The sequence below is a fragment of the Mastigoproctus giganteus genome, chromosome 12 (genome assembly GCF_048544385.1).
Source record: "Mastigoproctus giganteus isolate SK-2022 chromosome 12, ASM4854438v1, whole genome shotgun sequence".
NCBI classification, from domain to species: Eukaryota; Metazoa; Arthropoda; class Arachnida; order Uropygi; family Thelyphonidae; genus Mastigoproctus; species Mastigoproctus giganteus.
Genome location: NC_143586.1, coordinates 114,389,138 through 114,404,532, shown reverse-complemented (window position 1 = coordinate 114,404,532; position 15,395 = coordinate 114,389,138). Strand labels below are relative to the sequence as shown.

General features: G+C 40.7%; 1 protein-coding gene across 1 annotated transcript in view; it reads right to left on the bottom strand.

The window, feature by feature from the left end:
• Positions 1–15,395, bottom strand: part of LOC150077353 (proton-coupled zinc antiporter SLC30A1-like) — a 169,359-nt gene that overhangs the window by 84,166 nt on the left and 69,798 nt on the right. The window contains exon 3 of the mRNA XM_090386856.1: positions 13,133–13,276. Within this exon, the coding sequence (XP_090242982.1) occupies positions 13,133–13,276 (144 nt within the window). The remainder of the gene's footprint in view (positions 1–13,132; positions 13,277–15,395) is intronic.

The following is a 15,395-nucleotide window of genomic DNA, read 5'->3' as shown; positions in this document are numbered from 1 at the left end:
TTGCAGTAAATCTCGCATATCACAATTTTTTGAGCTTATTTGCTGGGGAAAACCCTGCTATTATGTTAGATGTAATTTTCAACGTTTCCCTGCAGTTGATTCTCTAGTTGTTATCACCTTCGTGATATAGTAGTACTGGCATGTGATGCAAGAAAGCAAGTGTATGAGCTTATGCAGCATCAGTCAAAAAAAAAAAAAAAAAAATCACACCATTCCCTCCAAATGCCTGTCCAGTTCCTCCTTAAATTTATTTAATCTCTCAACTTCCACAACGACAGATGGAAGTTTGTTCCAGCAATTAACCACCCGCTGGCTAAAGGCAAATTTCTGCACATCTATTCTACATCTGTCTTTTCTTAATTTGAATTTATGCCCCCTTAGGTTCATAATCTTGAACAAGTGGAAGGATCCCATCAGAATTCAGCGTGCTCAATCCATTCAAGGCCTTATAGGCCTCAATCATATCACCGTGCAGGTGCCTAGTCTTCAGCCCCTGCAATTTGCAGAACTTAAGGTTCTCTTGGTAAGAGGATCTCCCTTCATTCTCCTCACCAATCTTGTTGCCCTTCTCTGTACACGCTCAAGCAAATCTACATCCTTCCTAAAATGAGGCCTCTAGTCCCGGTACGCAGTACTCAAGGCATGGCCTGACCATGCCTTATACAGAGGGACAATCACCTCCTTTTCCCTGCTAGCAAAATTCCTATATATCATTGACAAAACCCCATGCCCTGCCCTGGCAGCCTGTCTTCATTGCTCAGAAAACTTCATATCTGACTGCCCAATTACTCCCAGGTCTTTTTCATTTTCTACCATCTTAAAGGTAGTAACCACACAGTTGGTACGTTTCTCTGGGGTTACTTCTACCCACATGCAGTACTTTGCATTTGTCAAGGTTAAACTACAGTTGCCACTTCTTAGCCCATCTGCCCAAATTATCTAGATCCTGTTGCAGTAACACACTGCCATTAACAACCCTGCCAACCTTTGTATCATCTGCAAACTTTGACACTAAGTCTGATATACCTTCATCAATATCATTGATAAATATACAAAACAACAGAGGACCCAACACCGAACCCTGTGGGACTCCACTAATAACATGAGTCCACAAAGAGCAGCACCCATTAATTACCACCCTCTGTCTTCTCCCACTCAACCATCCTTTTATCCACTGTAGCAACTTACCCTTAATACAATTCTGCTCCAATTTGTACAATAATCTTCCATGCACAACAGTGTCAAAAGCTTTCCTGAAATCCGAATATATGATATCAAAATTATTTTTTGCATCCAGTTCCTTTGTAACCACATAATAATATCCTATCAAATTTGTCAGACAAGACTTTCCCTTAACAAACCCATGCTGTGTCTGAATTATTACTGCAGTCTTGTCTAGATGATCCTGCAATGCATCTTTAACCAGTGACTCCATTATTTTACAGAGAACAGAAGTTAAACTAACTGGTTATATATTATTATTATTTGGTTTTTAGCAGCATTGGCAACTAAGGCCATATTGTTCCGGGAATATGTGGTGGTCATTCCCTGCCCTTTCCGCATCCTCCGTATTTGGTGGTGACGGGCTCAAACAACAGTCTAATCAAGAAGTGTGTGCTATGCACTGCAGCCCTTCCCACCTGGCTATGGAGGCGCCTAAACTAACTGGTCTGTAATTACTCGTGTCACCCTTCGATTACCCTTTGTGAATTGGGGATACATTTGCACATCTCCAGTCTGTGCGGACGTCCCCTGAGTCCAAGGATGCTCTCATAATTATGGCTAAGGGTTTGCTTAGTTGCTTTGCCACCTCCTTTAATGTAACTGGATAGATCCCATCCATCCCAGGTGCCTTTCTTAAGTTTAACTTCAACAATTTCTCCTCCACTTTGCTCTCAGTTATTACAAAATCATTAAGCACCCTGCTACAAGTTGATAACCTTCTGCCATTTTCAAACCTTAATAACTCCTCATGTGTGAATGTAGATGCAAAATACTCATTCAGTTTGTTTGCTATCTGAGCAGGATCATCAACAGCCGAACCATCGATATGCAGTGGACCAATCAGATTCATCCCCTTCCTTTTAGAGTTTATATAAGTAAAGAAATTCTTGCTGTTTTTCTTAGCATCTTTTGGTAAAGATTTCTCGGAATCTGCCTTCGCCTGCCTAACCTCCTTTGTGACCTGATTACAGACTAGCTTATATCTGCCATAGGCTTCTGAGTCGCTTGATAATTTATATGCATCCCATGCATTTTTCTTCTGTCACGAGACTCATTAGTTCGTTTGATAACCATTTAGGCCTAAACTTTGAACAATATTTCTTAATAGGTATGAAACTTTTAATAGCATCCACGATTAATTCCTTGAATGCTTCCCACTTAGAATTTACTGTTGGTAACATCGTCAGTTGATCCCACTGAACAGAATTTAAAACTGTCTGAGACCACTGTACTCACCTTTACGGAAGCAAAAATCCTTTCCTTTACCCCTGATGGTAATTAAATCTTTAAGTAAATCCCACATCAGTACACTGTGATCACTGCCACCTAGTGGTTCCTTTATCTGCAAATTCTTAATACACAAATGATCACTGCTGATAACCAGATCAAGAGTATTACTTTCTCTGGTTGCCTCTCGAACATGCTGCTGCAGAAAATAATCATCCAATAAATCCACAAAAGTCTTACTAGTGTGTGAGTGACCAACCCACGAGTTCCAGTTAATATCTGGGAAGTTAAAATCCCCCATTATAAGACATTCTGATTTACTAGCCCACTCTATTTCTCTGTACAATTGTTCATTGTACTCATTCGAGTCATTAGGCCTATAACACACTCCTACTTTTATTTTTGCTTTCGCAGTGCTTATGTCACACCAAACTGACTCAACAGCGCACTGTTGATCTATATCAACTGGATGCACTTCTTTTGATTTTGTTTTTCTTAATTAACAGCATAAAACCTCCTCCCTTCCTATCCTGTCTATCCTTTCTGTACACATTGTACTCCCCAAATTCCAGTTCTGCATTCCTTATATCTGTGTGACACCACGTCTCTGCTATCCCAACAATATCCGCCTTTGATGTCTTGACCAACACTTCAAATTTATACTTTTCCAAAGCACATTTCTGGAAGTCACTACTATAAAACAATAAAAACAAATTTGCAGTTTCTGGTTTATTGAGCTTTTCTGTTAGTAGTCAATTATAAACGGATAGTAAACTCGATCTTCTTGCATTTGGTATAGTTCTGATTGCTGGAATTCTGTGGGTTTTCACGTTATTATGGTGAAATGTGTTTCCCTTTCCATGAAATATTCAATCATAAAAAACATAAATAAATTTTCAGAAACTCATTACTCCATATCTCACTTGTGCATGTCACAAGTTCTTTGTTATTAATTGCTTATCATTTTTACTGTTTTAAATTAAACAGCACATTAATTAAGCTTTGTACGTAAGCATAAATTTATTTTTATTTTGCTAATTGGAAAATATTGTTCCAATTTTCACGTATCATTTAATTAATTAACTTAGTTAATTAGTAAGGTAATAAAGTTAAATTTGTGCTTTATAACTTTAACTTTAAAGCAATGGCTTAGAGGGGAACAGGCATTCTGTGTGTTATCAGACACTCAGTCTAAAACACTGATGGATCCACTATCTTTCTATTTCAGAAGAAGTCCGGTTGGCCTGTCTCCCTAAAATCCACTCATGCACACCTACTCGATGGTAAACTCTGTTACATCACTTAGGTGGCAACGAATGTGTAGAGTGGTTCTCTTCAAGACACCTGGTCAGCATGAAGAGGAAAAGAGCAAACCCTCGAGCACGACAATAAGACGAAACAAATGGCCCCAGTCCCCAGCAGCTTTCACTCCCCCTCTTATAGCAGTGAGAGGATCAGAGTGGAAGCAGAGGGTGCTAAGAATCTCTGGGTATGACCAGGCTGCCATGCACAGAAACTGAACTTGGCCTGTTACAACGGAAGATCGTTCATCAGTGAACACAGGATATTAGAGCTGGAAAAGAAATTAGAAAATGTGAATTGGAATATCATCGGTTCAGGTGAAACAAGAAGAAGAAATGAATCACTTATAAGTTTATCAAGTGGAAATCTGGTGAACACCAATGGAAACAATGAAAGGAGTGAAGTGGAGTTGGCTTTCTGGTTCATAAAGATATAAAAAACAACATTTTAGAATTCAAAAGTACATCACCAAGGGTGTCAAGACTACTACTCAGGATTTCTAAGAGGTATAAGCTGAAGGTTATAATGATTTATGCACCAACATCGAGCCATGAAGATGAAGAGGTTGAAGAAATGTACACCAAAATTGAGTCTTCTGGATGAATAGAAAACTCACTACACTATCATTATGGGGGACTTCAATGCTAAGGTTGGAAAGAGACAAAACAGCGTAGAAAGGTGAACTATAGGAAATTTTGAAATTGGTAAAAGAAATGAAAGAGGTGAAACACTTGTGGAATTTGCAGAATCTCGAGAGGCGCCTCCGTAGCCAGGTGGGAAGGAGCAGCAGCGCGTAACACACGCTTCTTGATTAGACCGGGGTTCGAGCCCGTCACCACCAAATATGGAGGATGCGGAAAGGTCAGGGAATGACCACCACATATCCCGGAGCAATATGGCCTTAGTTGCTAATGCTCCTAAAAACCAAATAACAAACAAACAAAGAATCTCGAGGAATGTTAAGTAATGAACACTTTTTTTCAAGAAAAGGGTGAACAGAAAGTGGACATGGAAGAGCCCAAATGGAATAACAACTAATGAAATAGACTTCATCCTCACTAGAGAGATATATCATGAATGATGTTACTGTCCTGAACAAGGTAAATGTTGGAAGTGATCACAGAATGGTAAGATGCACACTTGATATGGATGTTAGAAAAGAAAGGAAAAAACTGACTAGAGTAAATAATACAAAGGTCTTTGAGATAACAGAAGAGTAGAAAAAGCAGTATGTACTGGAACTTAAGAACAAGTTTGAGCTTCTACAGATGGCTCAGGACCAAAATATCAACGAGGAATATTACAACACTCTGAAAGTGATAAAGCCCAAGAAACCTATAGGTAAAAAGAAATCCAAAGAAGAAAAAATCATTCAAGAAAGACTTATCACAATGAACAGAAGACGACAAGTGAAGAGTAAGAAAAACACTGACAGGGAGAAAATTTAGTATACTGAGTTATGCAAAGCCATTAGAAAGAGACTCAGAGAAGACATAAGAAAATTTAACACAAGAAAAGTAGAACAAGCATTAAGGGAAAACAAAGGATTTGTTTTCCCTTAATGCTTGTTTCTGTATTACTGCTTAATGCTTGTTTCTGTGACTGCTAAATCAGCAGTCATGAGAAGTAATACAGGAAGACAAATGATACTGAAACTGAAGAATAGCGATGGTGTACTTATAAATAACAGAGAAGGCATAATTCAAGTAGCAGAAGACTACTATAAAGAGTTATATAAGGAGCAAGGGTTGGTTGGTGGTTGGTTTGGTTTGGTTTTAATGGCGCATTGGCAGCTAAGGCCATAATGCGTCAAGACAAATTTAAAATGTCATTAAACATTTTGGTAGCAAAGGCTACCACGTCAAACAATTAATTATTATGTTAAAAAGGTATAAAAGTAAAAGCATAAAACTTAGATCTTTGTATAAACATTAATAAATTGTAAAAAGTTAAAAACGTCAGACATTAGCATTAGTAGAGGCATTTGATGCAAGAAAGCAAGCTTATGCAGCATCAGCCAAAAAAAAAAAAAAAAAACACTTCCACTTCACCCCTCTGTTCGTTCAAAATACCTGTCCAGCTGAGCCTTAAACTTATTTAGGCTATCAACCTCCACCACAAGGGATGGAAGTCTGTTCCACCAACCAACCACCCGCTGGCTAAAGGCAAATTTCCGCACGTCTATCCTACATCTGTCTTTCCTCAATTTGAATTTATGCTCTCTCAGGTGATTTTTCTGAGCTAGAGGAAGAATCCCATCAGCATTGAGCATGCTTAAACCATTCAAGGATTTATACACCTCTATCAGATCACCTCGCTGGTGCCTAGTCTCCAGACACTGTAATTTGCAAAACTTAAGCCTTTCTTCGTAAGAGCACCCCTTTGTTCCATTCACTAATCTTGTTGCCCTTCTCTGTACTCGTTCCAGCAGCTCTACATCCTTCTTGAAATGAGGCCTCCAGACCTGTATGTGTGGCCTGACCATCGCCTTATACAATGGAATAATCACCTCCTTATCCCTGCTGGAAAAATTCCTGTATATCATTGACAATACTCCATGAGCTACTCTTGCAGCCCGTCTGCACTGCTCAGAGAACTTCATATCTGCCTGCACAACCACCCCCAAGTCCCTTTCATTCTCTACCACTGTCAGTGTAGTACCACAGAGTTGATACGTTGCTCTGGGGTTGCTGTTTCCCATGTGTAGTACTTTACATTTGTCAATGTTAAACTTCATTTGCCACCTCTCAGCCCATCTGCTCAACCTTTCCAGATCCTGTTGCAGCAGCATAGTGTCAGTAGTGTCCTTGACAACCCTGCCAACCTTTGTATCGTCTGCAAACTTGGACATTAAGCCCGATATACCATCATCAATATCATTTATAAATAAATTATTATTTATAAATATATATTTATAGAGACATATTGTCTCTGTCACATATTATATGACTGAGTGTAAATGGCTCAGTCAAATGATTAAAATCAGTAAAACACAAGCGTTGTGCTTCAATAAAAACAGGACATTCTACAAAAAGGTGACTGACGGTTAAAATAACATTACACATCTCGCACATAGGTGGGTCATCCGCCCTCAGCAAATAGGAATGTGTTAGATGACTATGACCTATGCGGAGCCGAGCAAGAACAACTTCCTCTCTTCGGACCCTGCGTAGACTGGACTGCCATTGCGCAATTACAGGCTTAATGCGATGTAATTTATTTGTGGCCTGTCCGTGCCAAGAATCTTGCCATTGGGAGAGTAATTTAGAACGTATTATTTGCCTGTAGTCTGTATAGGGGACTGACAGACAATGATTATCCAGGGAAATGGCTGATTTAGCAGCGGGATCAGCCGATTCATTTCCCCGGATCCCAATGTGGCTTGGGATCCAGCAAAAGCGAATATCATATTCCAATTCAATGAGAGAAAAAAAGAATCTGCCGGATCCTGGACAGGATCGGATGAGGGTTAAAACTCACCGATACCAGAGCCTGTAACACGCTCGATGAATCGCAATAAATCATATACCTCTGGTAATCGCGATTTTTAATGTGATCTAGGGCTGATTGTATTGCATGCAACTCTGCAGTATAAATGCTAGTTTCTTGTGGGATCTTATAGGATAATGTTTTGTGAGGGAACACAACAGCAGATCCCACATGACATTCTAACTTTGAGCCATCTGTATAGATTGGCAGAAAGTCAGAATACTGCTGTCTATGTGATGCAAAGAGTTGCTGGTAGACAGATGGCGGTGTAGTAACCTTCTCCCAGATCTTAAGGGAGAAGTCGCAAGTTGGAAAATGAGCATGCCAGGGTAGAAAGAATTGCCTTGTTGACTGGGCAACGTTGTCTACCGTCAAGTTCAGCTCATTCAGCAGCCCTTGAATGCGAATACCAAAAGGTTTGTTGGCAGTCCGACGGGTGTTGTAGAGGTTTTCCCAGCGCGGCTCAAAAACGGATGGCCACGTGGGATGATCGGGCAGGGATTTTAATTTGAAGGCGTACTGTAAGGACAACTGCTTACGTCGAAGAGACAGAGATGGTTCATTTGCTTCAACGTAAAGGCTTTGGACAGGAGATGTGCGAAATGCTCCAGTGGCTGTCCGGATGGCTTGATGGTAGATTGGATCTAACAACCGAAGTGCACTATCTCTAGCAGAACCATAGACCCATAGTCAAGTTTGGAACGGACAAGTGCCCGGTAGAGACGAAGAAGGGTAGCACGATCTGCGCCCCATGAGGTTGACGAAAGGGCACGAAGGATGTTAAGCCCTTTGACACATCTTGTCCTCAGCTGATGAATATGTTGTAAGAATGTCAGCTTTTTGTCGAAAATAAGTCCAAGGAATTTGAATTCTGCTACAACTGGGATGTTATTTTGCCCAAGCCTTAATTCTGGGTCAGGATGAAGATTACGTTTGCGACAGAAGTGTACACAAACAGCCTTCTGTGATGAAAATCTGAACCCATTAGCCAAAGACCAAGCTGTAAGATGGTCAATGGTTTTCTGCAGTTGCCTTTCAATGACCCTCATATTGCATGAATGACAAAATATAGCAAAGTCGTCAACATAGAGGGCATTGTTTACAGTGGGTGGAAGTTGTTCTGCAATAGAGTTTATTTTGATTGCGAAAAGCGTGACACTTAGAACGGATCCTTGTGGGACTCCCTCTTCCTGAGAGAAAACTCGAGAGAGGGTGGATCCTAAACGGACTTGAAATTGGCGATTCGAAAGAAAGTTTTTAATAAAAACAGGAAGGTTACCTCTAAGACCAAAGTTATAGAGGTCTTTTAAAATCCCAAATCGCCAGGCTGTGTCGTACGCTTTTTCAATATCAAAGAAAACTGCTCCCAAATGCTCGGATTTAATAAAAGCATCACGAATGGACGTTTCCAATCGGATTAAATGATCCAGAGTGGATCGATTTCTTCGGAAGCCGCACTGTGTCCTGGAAAGCAAACCATTTGTTTCTAAATACCATACGAGGCGTGCATTAACCATTCTTTCCAGGACTTTGCACAAACAGTTTGTCAGAGCAATAGGACGATAGTTACTTGGATTGCTAGGGTCTTTTCCTGGCTTTGGGAAAGCAAGGACGATAGCCCTTTGCCAGGAATCCGGAAATTGTTTGCGAATAAAAATTCTGTTAAACAGAATTAAAAGGTGATCCTTAGATTGTGGTGAGAGGTGTTTAAGCATTTCGTAGTGGATGTCATCAGGCCCCACGGCACTTGCATGTGTGAGAGAGAGTGCTGTATTTAACTCTTCCTGTAAAAAGGGCTTGTTATATGATTCAAGCCCTTTTGAAGAGAAGTTCGGTGGGTTTTTCTCACTTTTCTTTTTCAGGGCCAAAAACTCTGCGGGAAAAGATGTTATTGCAAATGTTTCACCTAAAGTATTTGCAACTGCAGTTCGATCTGCAATTGGACATCCGTTGTGCTTGAGGATCACTGAAGGGCATGGTGAATATTTTCCCTTCATTTTCCGGATCTTATCCCAGACTACTTTTGAGCTAGCAGCCTGAGTTATGGAAGATGTAAAACGAATCCAAGATTTCCTTTGGCTCTGACGTCGTACATAACGCGCTTTCGCACATGCACGTTTGAATGATATTAAATTTTCAGTTGTGGGATATCGGCGGAATATCCCCCACGCTTTGTTTTGTGCTTTTTTTGCTGCCGTGCATTCTGAATTCCACCAAGGTTTGGGAAATAGTGGGAACCGGCTGGATGATTTTGGGATTGCAATTGCAGCTGCTTGGACAATCGTTTCTGTGACATACATGATTGCTTCATTGATTGGCTCCTGACTGACTGTAGTGATGTCAAAGTTTGCCAGATATTGAAAGGCATTCCAGTCAGCCTGATCAATCTTCCACCGCGGTAAACTAAATGGCAGACAGGGTTCTACCACTAGTTAAGGTTGTTATCACGGGGAAGTGATCGCTTCCATATGGATTTTCTTCTACCTCCCAAGTAAGTGAAGGAAGGAGAGAAGGGGAGCAGATAGAAAGATCAATGGCAGAGAATGTACGGGTAGGCATGTGGAAGAAGGTGTTTGTTCCCACATTTAAGAGGGAGAGGTCATTGTCAGTGAGCATATGCTCTATGACTCGTCCCCTTCCATTGGTGTTAGTACTACCCCACAGAGTGTTATGTCCATTGAAATCCCCAAGAATTAAACATGGGGAAGGCAATTGCTTGATAACATCATTAAGGTCTGTCTGCGGGATGTCTCTCCCAGGTGGCAAATAACAGTTAATAAGAACCCCACTGAAAGGCGAATTGCTACAGCCTCAATGCTAGTTTTAAGCTGCAAAGGCTGAAATGGGATCTGGTTGCTGATGAGGATTGCGACTCCTCCGTGAGCAGGACCATCCACATTTCTATCCTTATTCTATCCTTACGAATGATGGTAATGTTATGCATAGTGGGGTCATCATTTGTCTTTAAATAAGTCTCCTGTATGCAAAAGCAAGCTGGTTTGTGCTTTTTGCAGGAGTGCCTTGATGTCATCAGTATTTTGCCGGAATCCACGACAGTTCCACTGTAGGAATTTAGCCATTGTTTTGGCTTGGTGGGTCCATCAGGCGGCTTCCGAGGTGCTGAGGGCTTACCTTTTTCAGTTCTGGCTTTCTCCTTCCTGGGGAAGTATGGACACTGTCCAGTGTCCATTTCCTCCTCAGCAAAGAGCTCCAAAACTGAGTCTTCTTGTACCTCCTTCTGCTCGACATCCATGTTTTCTTGGGTACTAGGTGGTATTTCACCTTTCTTATTCTTTTCTTTTCCTTTTGTTATTTGTGGAGCATTAGGAGGTACCGATATAGGAGTGGCAGCTGATTGGTCCTTCTGTGCAGGTTTTTGGGAGCTTAAAAGATAACGTGCGATGGGAGTAAATGATTCTTTTGGAGGGACGGACATGTCTGTCTGAGTCCAAATCGAACATCTCCCTGCTACCTTCTGGGCGTAGGTAGGTTTTTTGATGTTGAGAGGTTTCACTGCTTTCCTTGCCTCCTGGTACGATATGTTTAGCTCTGCCTTCAGCCGTTGAATTTCTTTTTCTTCTTTCCACCTCTGGCATGCTCGTGAGTAGGCCGGGTGTTCGCCTTCACAGTTAATGCAGGTGGGTTTCGTTGCTGAACATGCTGTTGTTTCGTGGTCCTTTGCACCACATCGAGCGCATGCAAGGACTCCATGGCAGGCCATTTGAGAATGTCCATATTTCTGGCATTTAAAACACCGTAAAGGGTTTGGAACATATGGACGCACTGGACAGTTGATGTAGCCAGCTTTAATCTCATCAGGAGGTTTGGGAGAGTTAAAAGTCAGGATAACACTCCTGGTTTTAACAATTTTTCCATCCCTTCGCGAAGTGATTCTCTTGACGGCAGTAACTCCCTGTAGTTTTAATTCGGAGCAGATTTCCTCCTCAGTGACGTCGAGAAGGTCCCACTCCGAAATGACACCTCTGTGTACCTGCTAATCCATCCAACCCTTTTTGTATAAAAAAAGGGTGACATTTTACCAATCGGTGTTTCGTTGGTGGAATGCATTATTAAGAACCTTGGGACAGGCCCTGATGGTAGTTTGGTTCGCTGCCTCTTTGTAGCAATAATGCTATCTGCCTCTCCGTCAATATTTTCAGATAGGGACCGGGTTGGGGACCCTGAAGGAATATGTTTATCAGGATTCATGAAGTTTTTTAAATTGTTCAGTGCCCGGGCTCCCCACCCACCACGGAGCCCAAAGGGACGCCCACTACCCGGCATGCAATAAATGCGCTCGGGAGAGGAACGCCAGGGCTACCCAGACACTATACCCGCACAGCCGCCAGCCTGAATCCTGTCCCTCGGACCATGAGGGTAGGGGCGTGGCATTGACACGGTTGACCCTCGCAGGCGAGCCTACTAGCCGGGCCTTCCAGGACCACCCATCTTGTCGAAGCAGGGGCCAAAGTGGTGTATTGAAGCTGGGCCCCTCAACCACCAGGATCCCCCTTTCCGAATTTCCACGGGTCGCAGCGCACGGCAAACACGCCGGATTCCATTGATGTAAGCCTGGAACCTGGGCTGTGGGCGTTGGATCCCAGTGATGCTAGTCTGGAAGTCCAGCAGCATCACTGGGAGGTCCCCTCACCACGTACAGGTGCCCACGTCGAGGGGAAGGAGCAAGGGAATGATGCCAGCAGTGGGGAAGATGGATCGCAAATTAGTAACACAAACAACATACCTGATATCCTTCCTGATGAGGCAGAACATGCGTTGAAGAAAATGAAGAATCAGAAAGCCCCGGGGGAAGATGAAGTTACTGTAGAGTTGTTAAAATTGGGAGGAAGAGACATGACACAAAAACTGGCAAGACTCTTCACAAAATGCATTAGAAAAGGTGTGACGCCTAAGCAGTGGAATAATGCAATCATAGTTTTGCTGCATAAGAAAGGAGATAAATCAGAAGTTGGAAATTATAGACCAATTAGCTTGTTATCCGACATCTACAAGTTGTTCACAAGGGTCATTACTAACAGATTAGAAAGAATATTTGATGAGAATCAACCGAAAGAGCAAGCTGGCTTTAGGGCAGGATTCTCAACTATGGATCACCTTCATGTAATATCACAGCTAATGGAGAAAGCAAATTAATATAAAACACCATTATGCCTGGCATTTGTGGATTATGAAAAGGCATTGAACTCCATACAGTATAAGGCAATGTTTCGGGCACTAGAAAGACAAGGAATAAATACCCCATATATTATGATTTTGAAGAAAATATATGAGAATGCTACCTTCTTTATTAGACTAGACAAAGAGAGTAGTAAATTTAAAATTGAGAAAGGAGTTCAACAAGGAGACACAATATCTCCGAAGTTCTTTACTGCTGCCCTTGAGGAAGCTTTCAGAAGATTAGACTGGTTGCAGAAAGGAGTCAATGTGAATGGAGAGTACCTAATCAATTTACGATTTGCAGATGACATTGTGGTCATAAGCCACGATCCCAAAGAATTAGAGGAAAATCTGAATCAGGATTTTGGACTAAATATGAATATGGCTAAAACAAAAGTAATGATGAACAAGTATGCCACAGAAAGGAATATAATGATTGAAGGAGCAGTAATTGAAAAGGTGGAGTCATATACTTATCTGGGACAAATTTATTACACATAATGTCCAGTAGATTGCTTCTGTCTTTTAAGAGTGAGCAAACCATAATATTTACACAAAACCATGTATGCTCTGTCATCATAATTAAGAAAATTTTGAAAGTGAGAAACCTTATAAATGATTTTTATATTTTTTCAAGAATTTTAATGTGACTCTTACAGATAGTCTTGAGTATGAATAAAGTAAAAATACACATAAGAAATATAACGCTTACCTATTTTAGATTTCTGTTTATCAGGAGATGAAGGAGACCTTTCTGATGTGCTATTTTCCCCAACATCACCATCACATATCACTTCTACATTAGCAAGGGTCTGTTGACTATCATGTCCCTGAGCACCATGACTGTGACCATGACCTGAGAGAAAATATAACTATTGTTTTTCAATATATCATGAAAATTGAAGAGTAAACTTGAATAATTAATTCTGAAATTTTAAATCAACGATAATTTAATTTAGTTAATTAATTAGTTAAATTTCTGTTTATACTCCCGCGTGACAACCAAGTCAGTAGAATTTACAATAAATCTTAAATACAAATATTTATTGTATTTAGTAGTCACGGGCTTGAACCCCAGTCCGCTCAAGGAACACGTGCTATGCACTCTTGCTCCTGACCACTGGGCTACGTTTACTTCTCACATAAATAAATTTACAGCATCCTACAGAGAAGGACAGCAAGAAATATCATTCAGTAGTTAATTTATTTAATCCATAAATTTAAGCATTCTCATTTATAGCTATTGTTCATATCAATAGAGTTTTTTTTTGTTACAAGAATCAAAAAATAGGAAGTGTATGAGGAGCAGTACGAAGGTAATACATCCTATTTTTCCTCAGAAAATTTAATTACAACTATGCCTTTTACATCAATTAATCCTCAATCATCAATACGTATACTTATTTTTCTACAAAGTCACTATCATTTTCTATGCACTTCCACCATCTGAGTCAGACACTATTCTAATCCTGTAAAAGCCCTTACTCTTACTCTGGAGGGCTTTGCAAACACTATGCTTGAGCTGGTCATCATCTACAAAATGGGTTCCATAGAGTGCATCCTTCAGCGGATCAAAGAGGCAATAGTCAGAAGGTGCAAGATCTGGGCTATGAGAGGGGGTGAGGAAGAACAGTGCACTTCAGTTTTGCAATGGCCTTCATTGTGCGCAGACTGGTGCTGGGTTGTGCATTGTCATGGAGAAGAACTTCATTAAGGTTTTTGTCCAGTCAAACTCTACATGTGATGATGTGAGATTAGGGCTTTCAACTTTTTCAATGTTTGCACATATCAATCTGAGTTGATTGTGGTGCCATGCTCCAAGAAGTCCACGAGCAAGACCCCATCTTTGTCCCAAAACACTGTCACCATGACTTTACCGACAGAAGGCAGTCTTTTAAGCTTCTTCTTGCATGGTGAATTTTGATGGTGCCATTCCATCAACTGTCTCTTTGTTTCAGGGTCTTAATGGTGGACCCAGGTTTCATCACCTGTGATTGTGCATGAAATAAAAAAAAAAAAAAAAAAATATCTCTCTCCTTCACTCTGGTAGTGCTGAAAAAGTTACATATAGATGACTTTCCAGGCTTTGTGCTCATGTGTCAGCATTTTTGGAACCCACCAGGAACAAACTTTGTTATACCCTAGTTCCTTTATGAAAGTTATCACAGCAGGTTTCCCTGTACCTACCGCATCGCACAATTTGTGTGTTGTGATGCAGTGGTCCTCTTTGATCAGTACATCAATCCAGCTCTTGTTGTCTACTGTCACTGACGTTACTGGCTGGTCAACAACGTCACTTTCCTCACTCTTACCCAACACCTAACTGTACTCACATCTACAGTTTTGTCACCATAAACATTTTTGAGACATGTATGGATTTCGATAGGTGAGACACCTTTTCTTCCTTGGAAAGAAGTTCAATCACCACTCTTTGCTTGATACATATATCTGTAACATCCACCATTTTGAACTATCAGTGTGCTGCACTCAAAAGACCGATCACAGAGCACTCGGTATGGTGAAACTAAAGACCTCTAGGGACCACTCTGACACGTGAAATGATCTACAGTGCCACATTTGAAAGCAAAAAATTAGGAGGCATTACTTTCGTACCAGTCCTCATATTATCAATTGTACTGTCCGCCATGCGACACCATGCTGCCCATTGCTAAACTGTCTATAATACCCTTATTGAGATCTACCATGCCACAACAGTACTTGGGGACAAAAAAAGATTAATCAATTATACAATTTCATAATTAAACTTAATTAGTATTAGAATAGACAAATGATGCTAGGAAGCACATTTCTTAAACTGCTTCTGAAATAATTTACAATCACTCCTACTTTTCTAATTACCAAAATGTGACATCAAATTTCACCTTGAACTTAACCAACTTTCCATTTCACTCATTTTGTAAAGTAATTTTTTTCCCAGTGATCTACAACATTTTGTCCAAATATAAATTTCATGA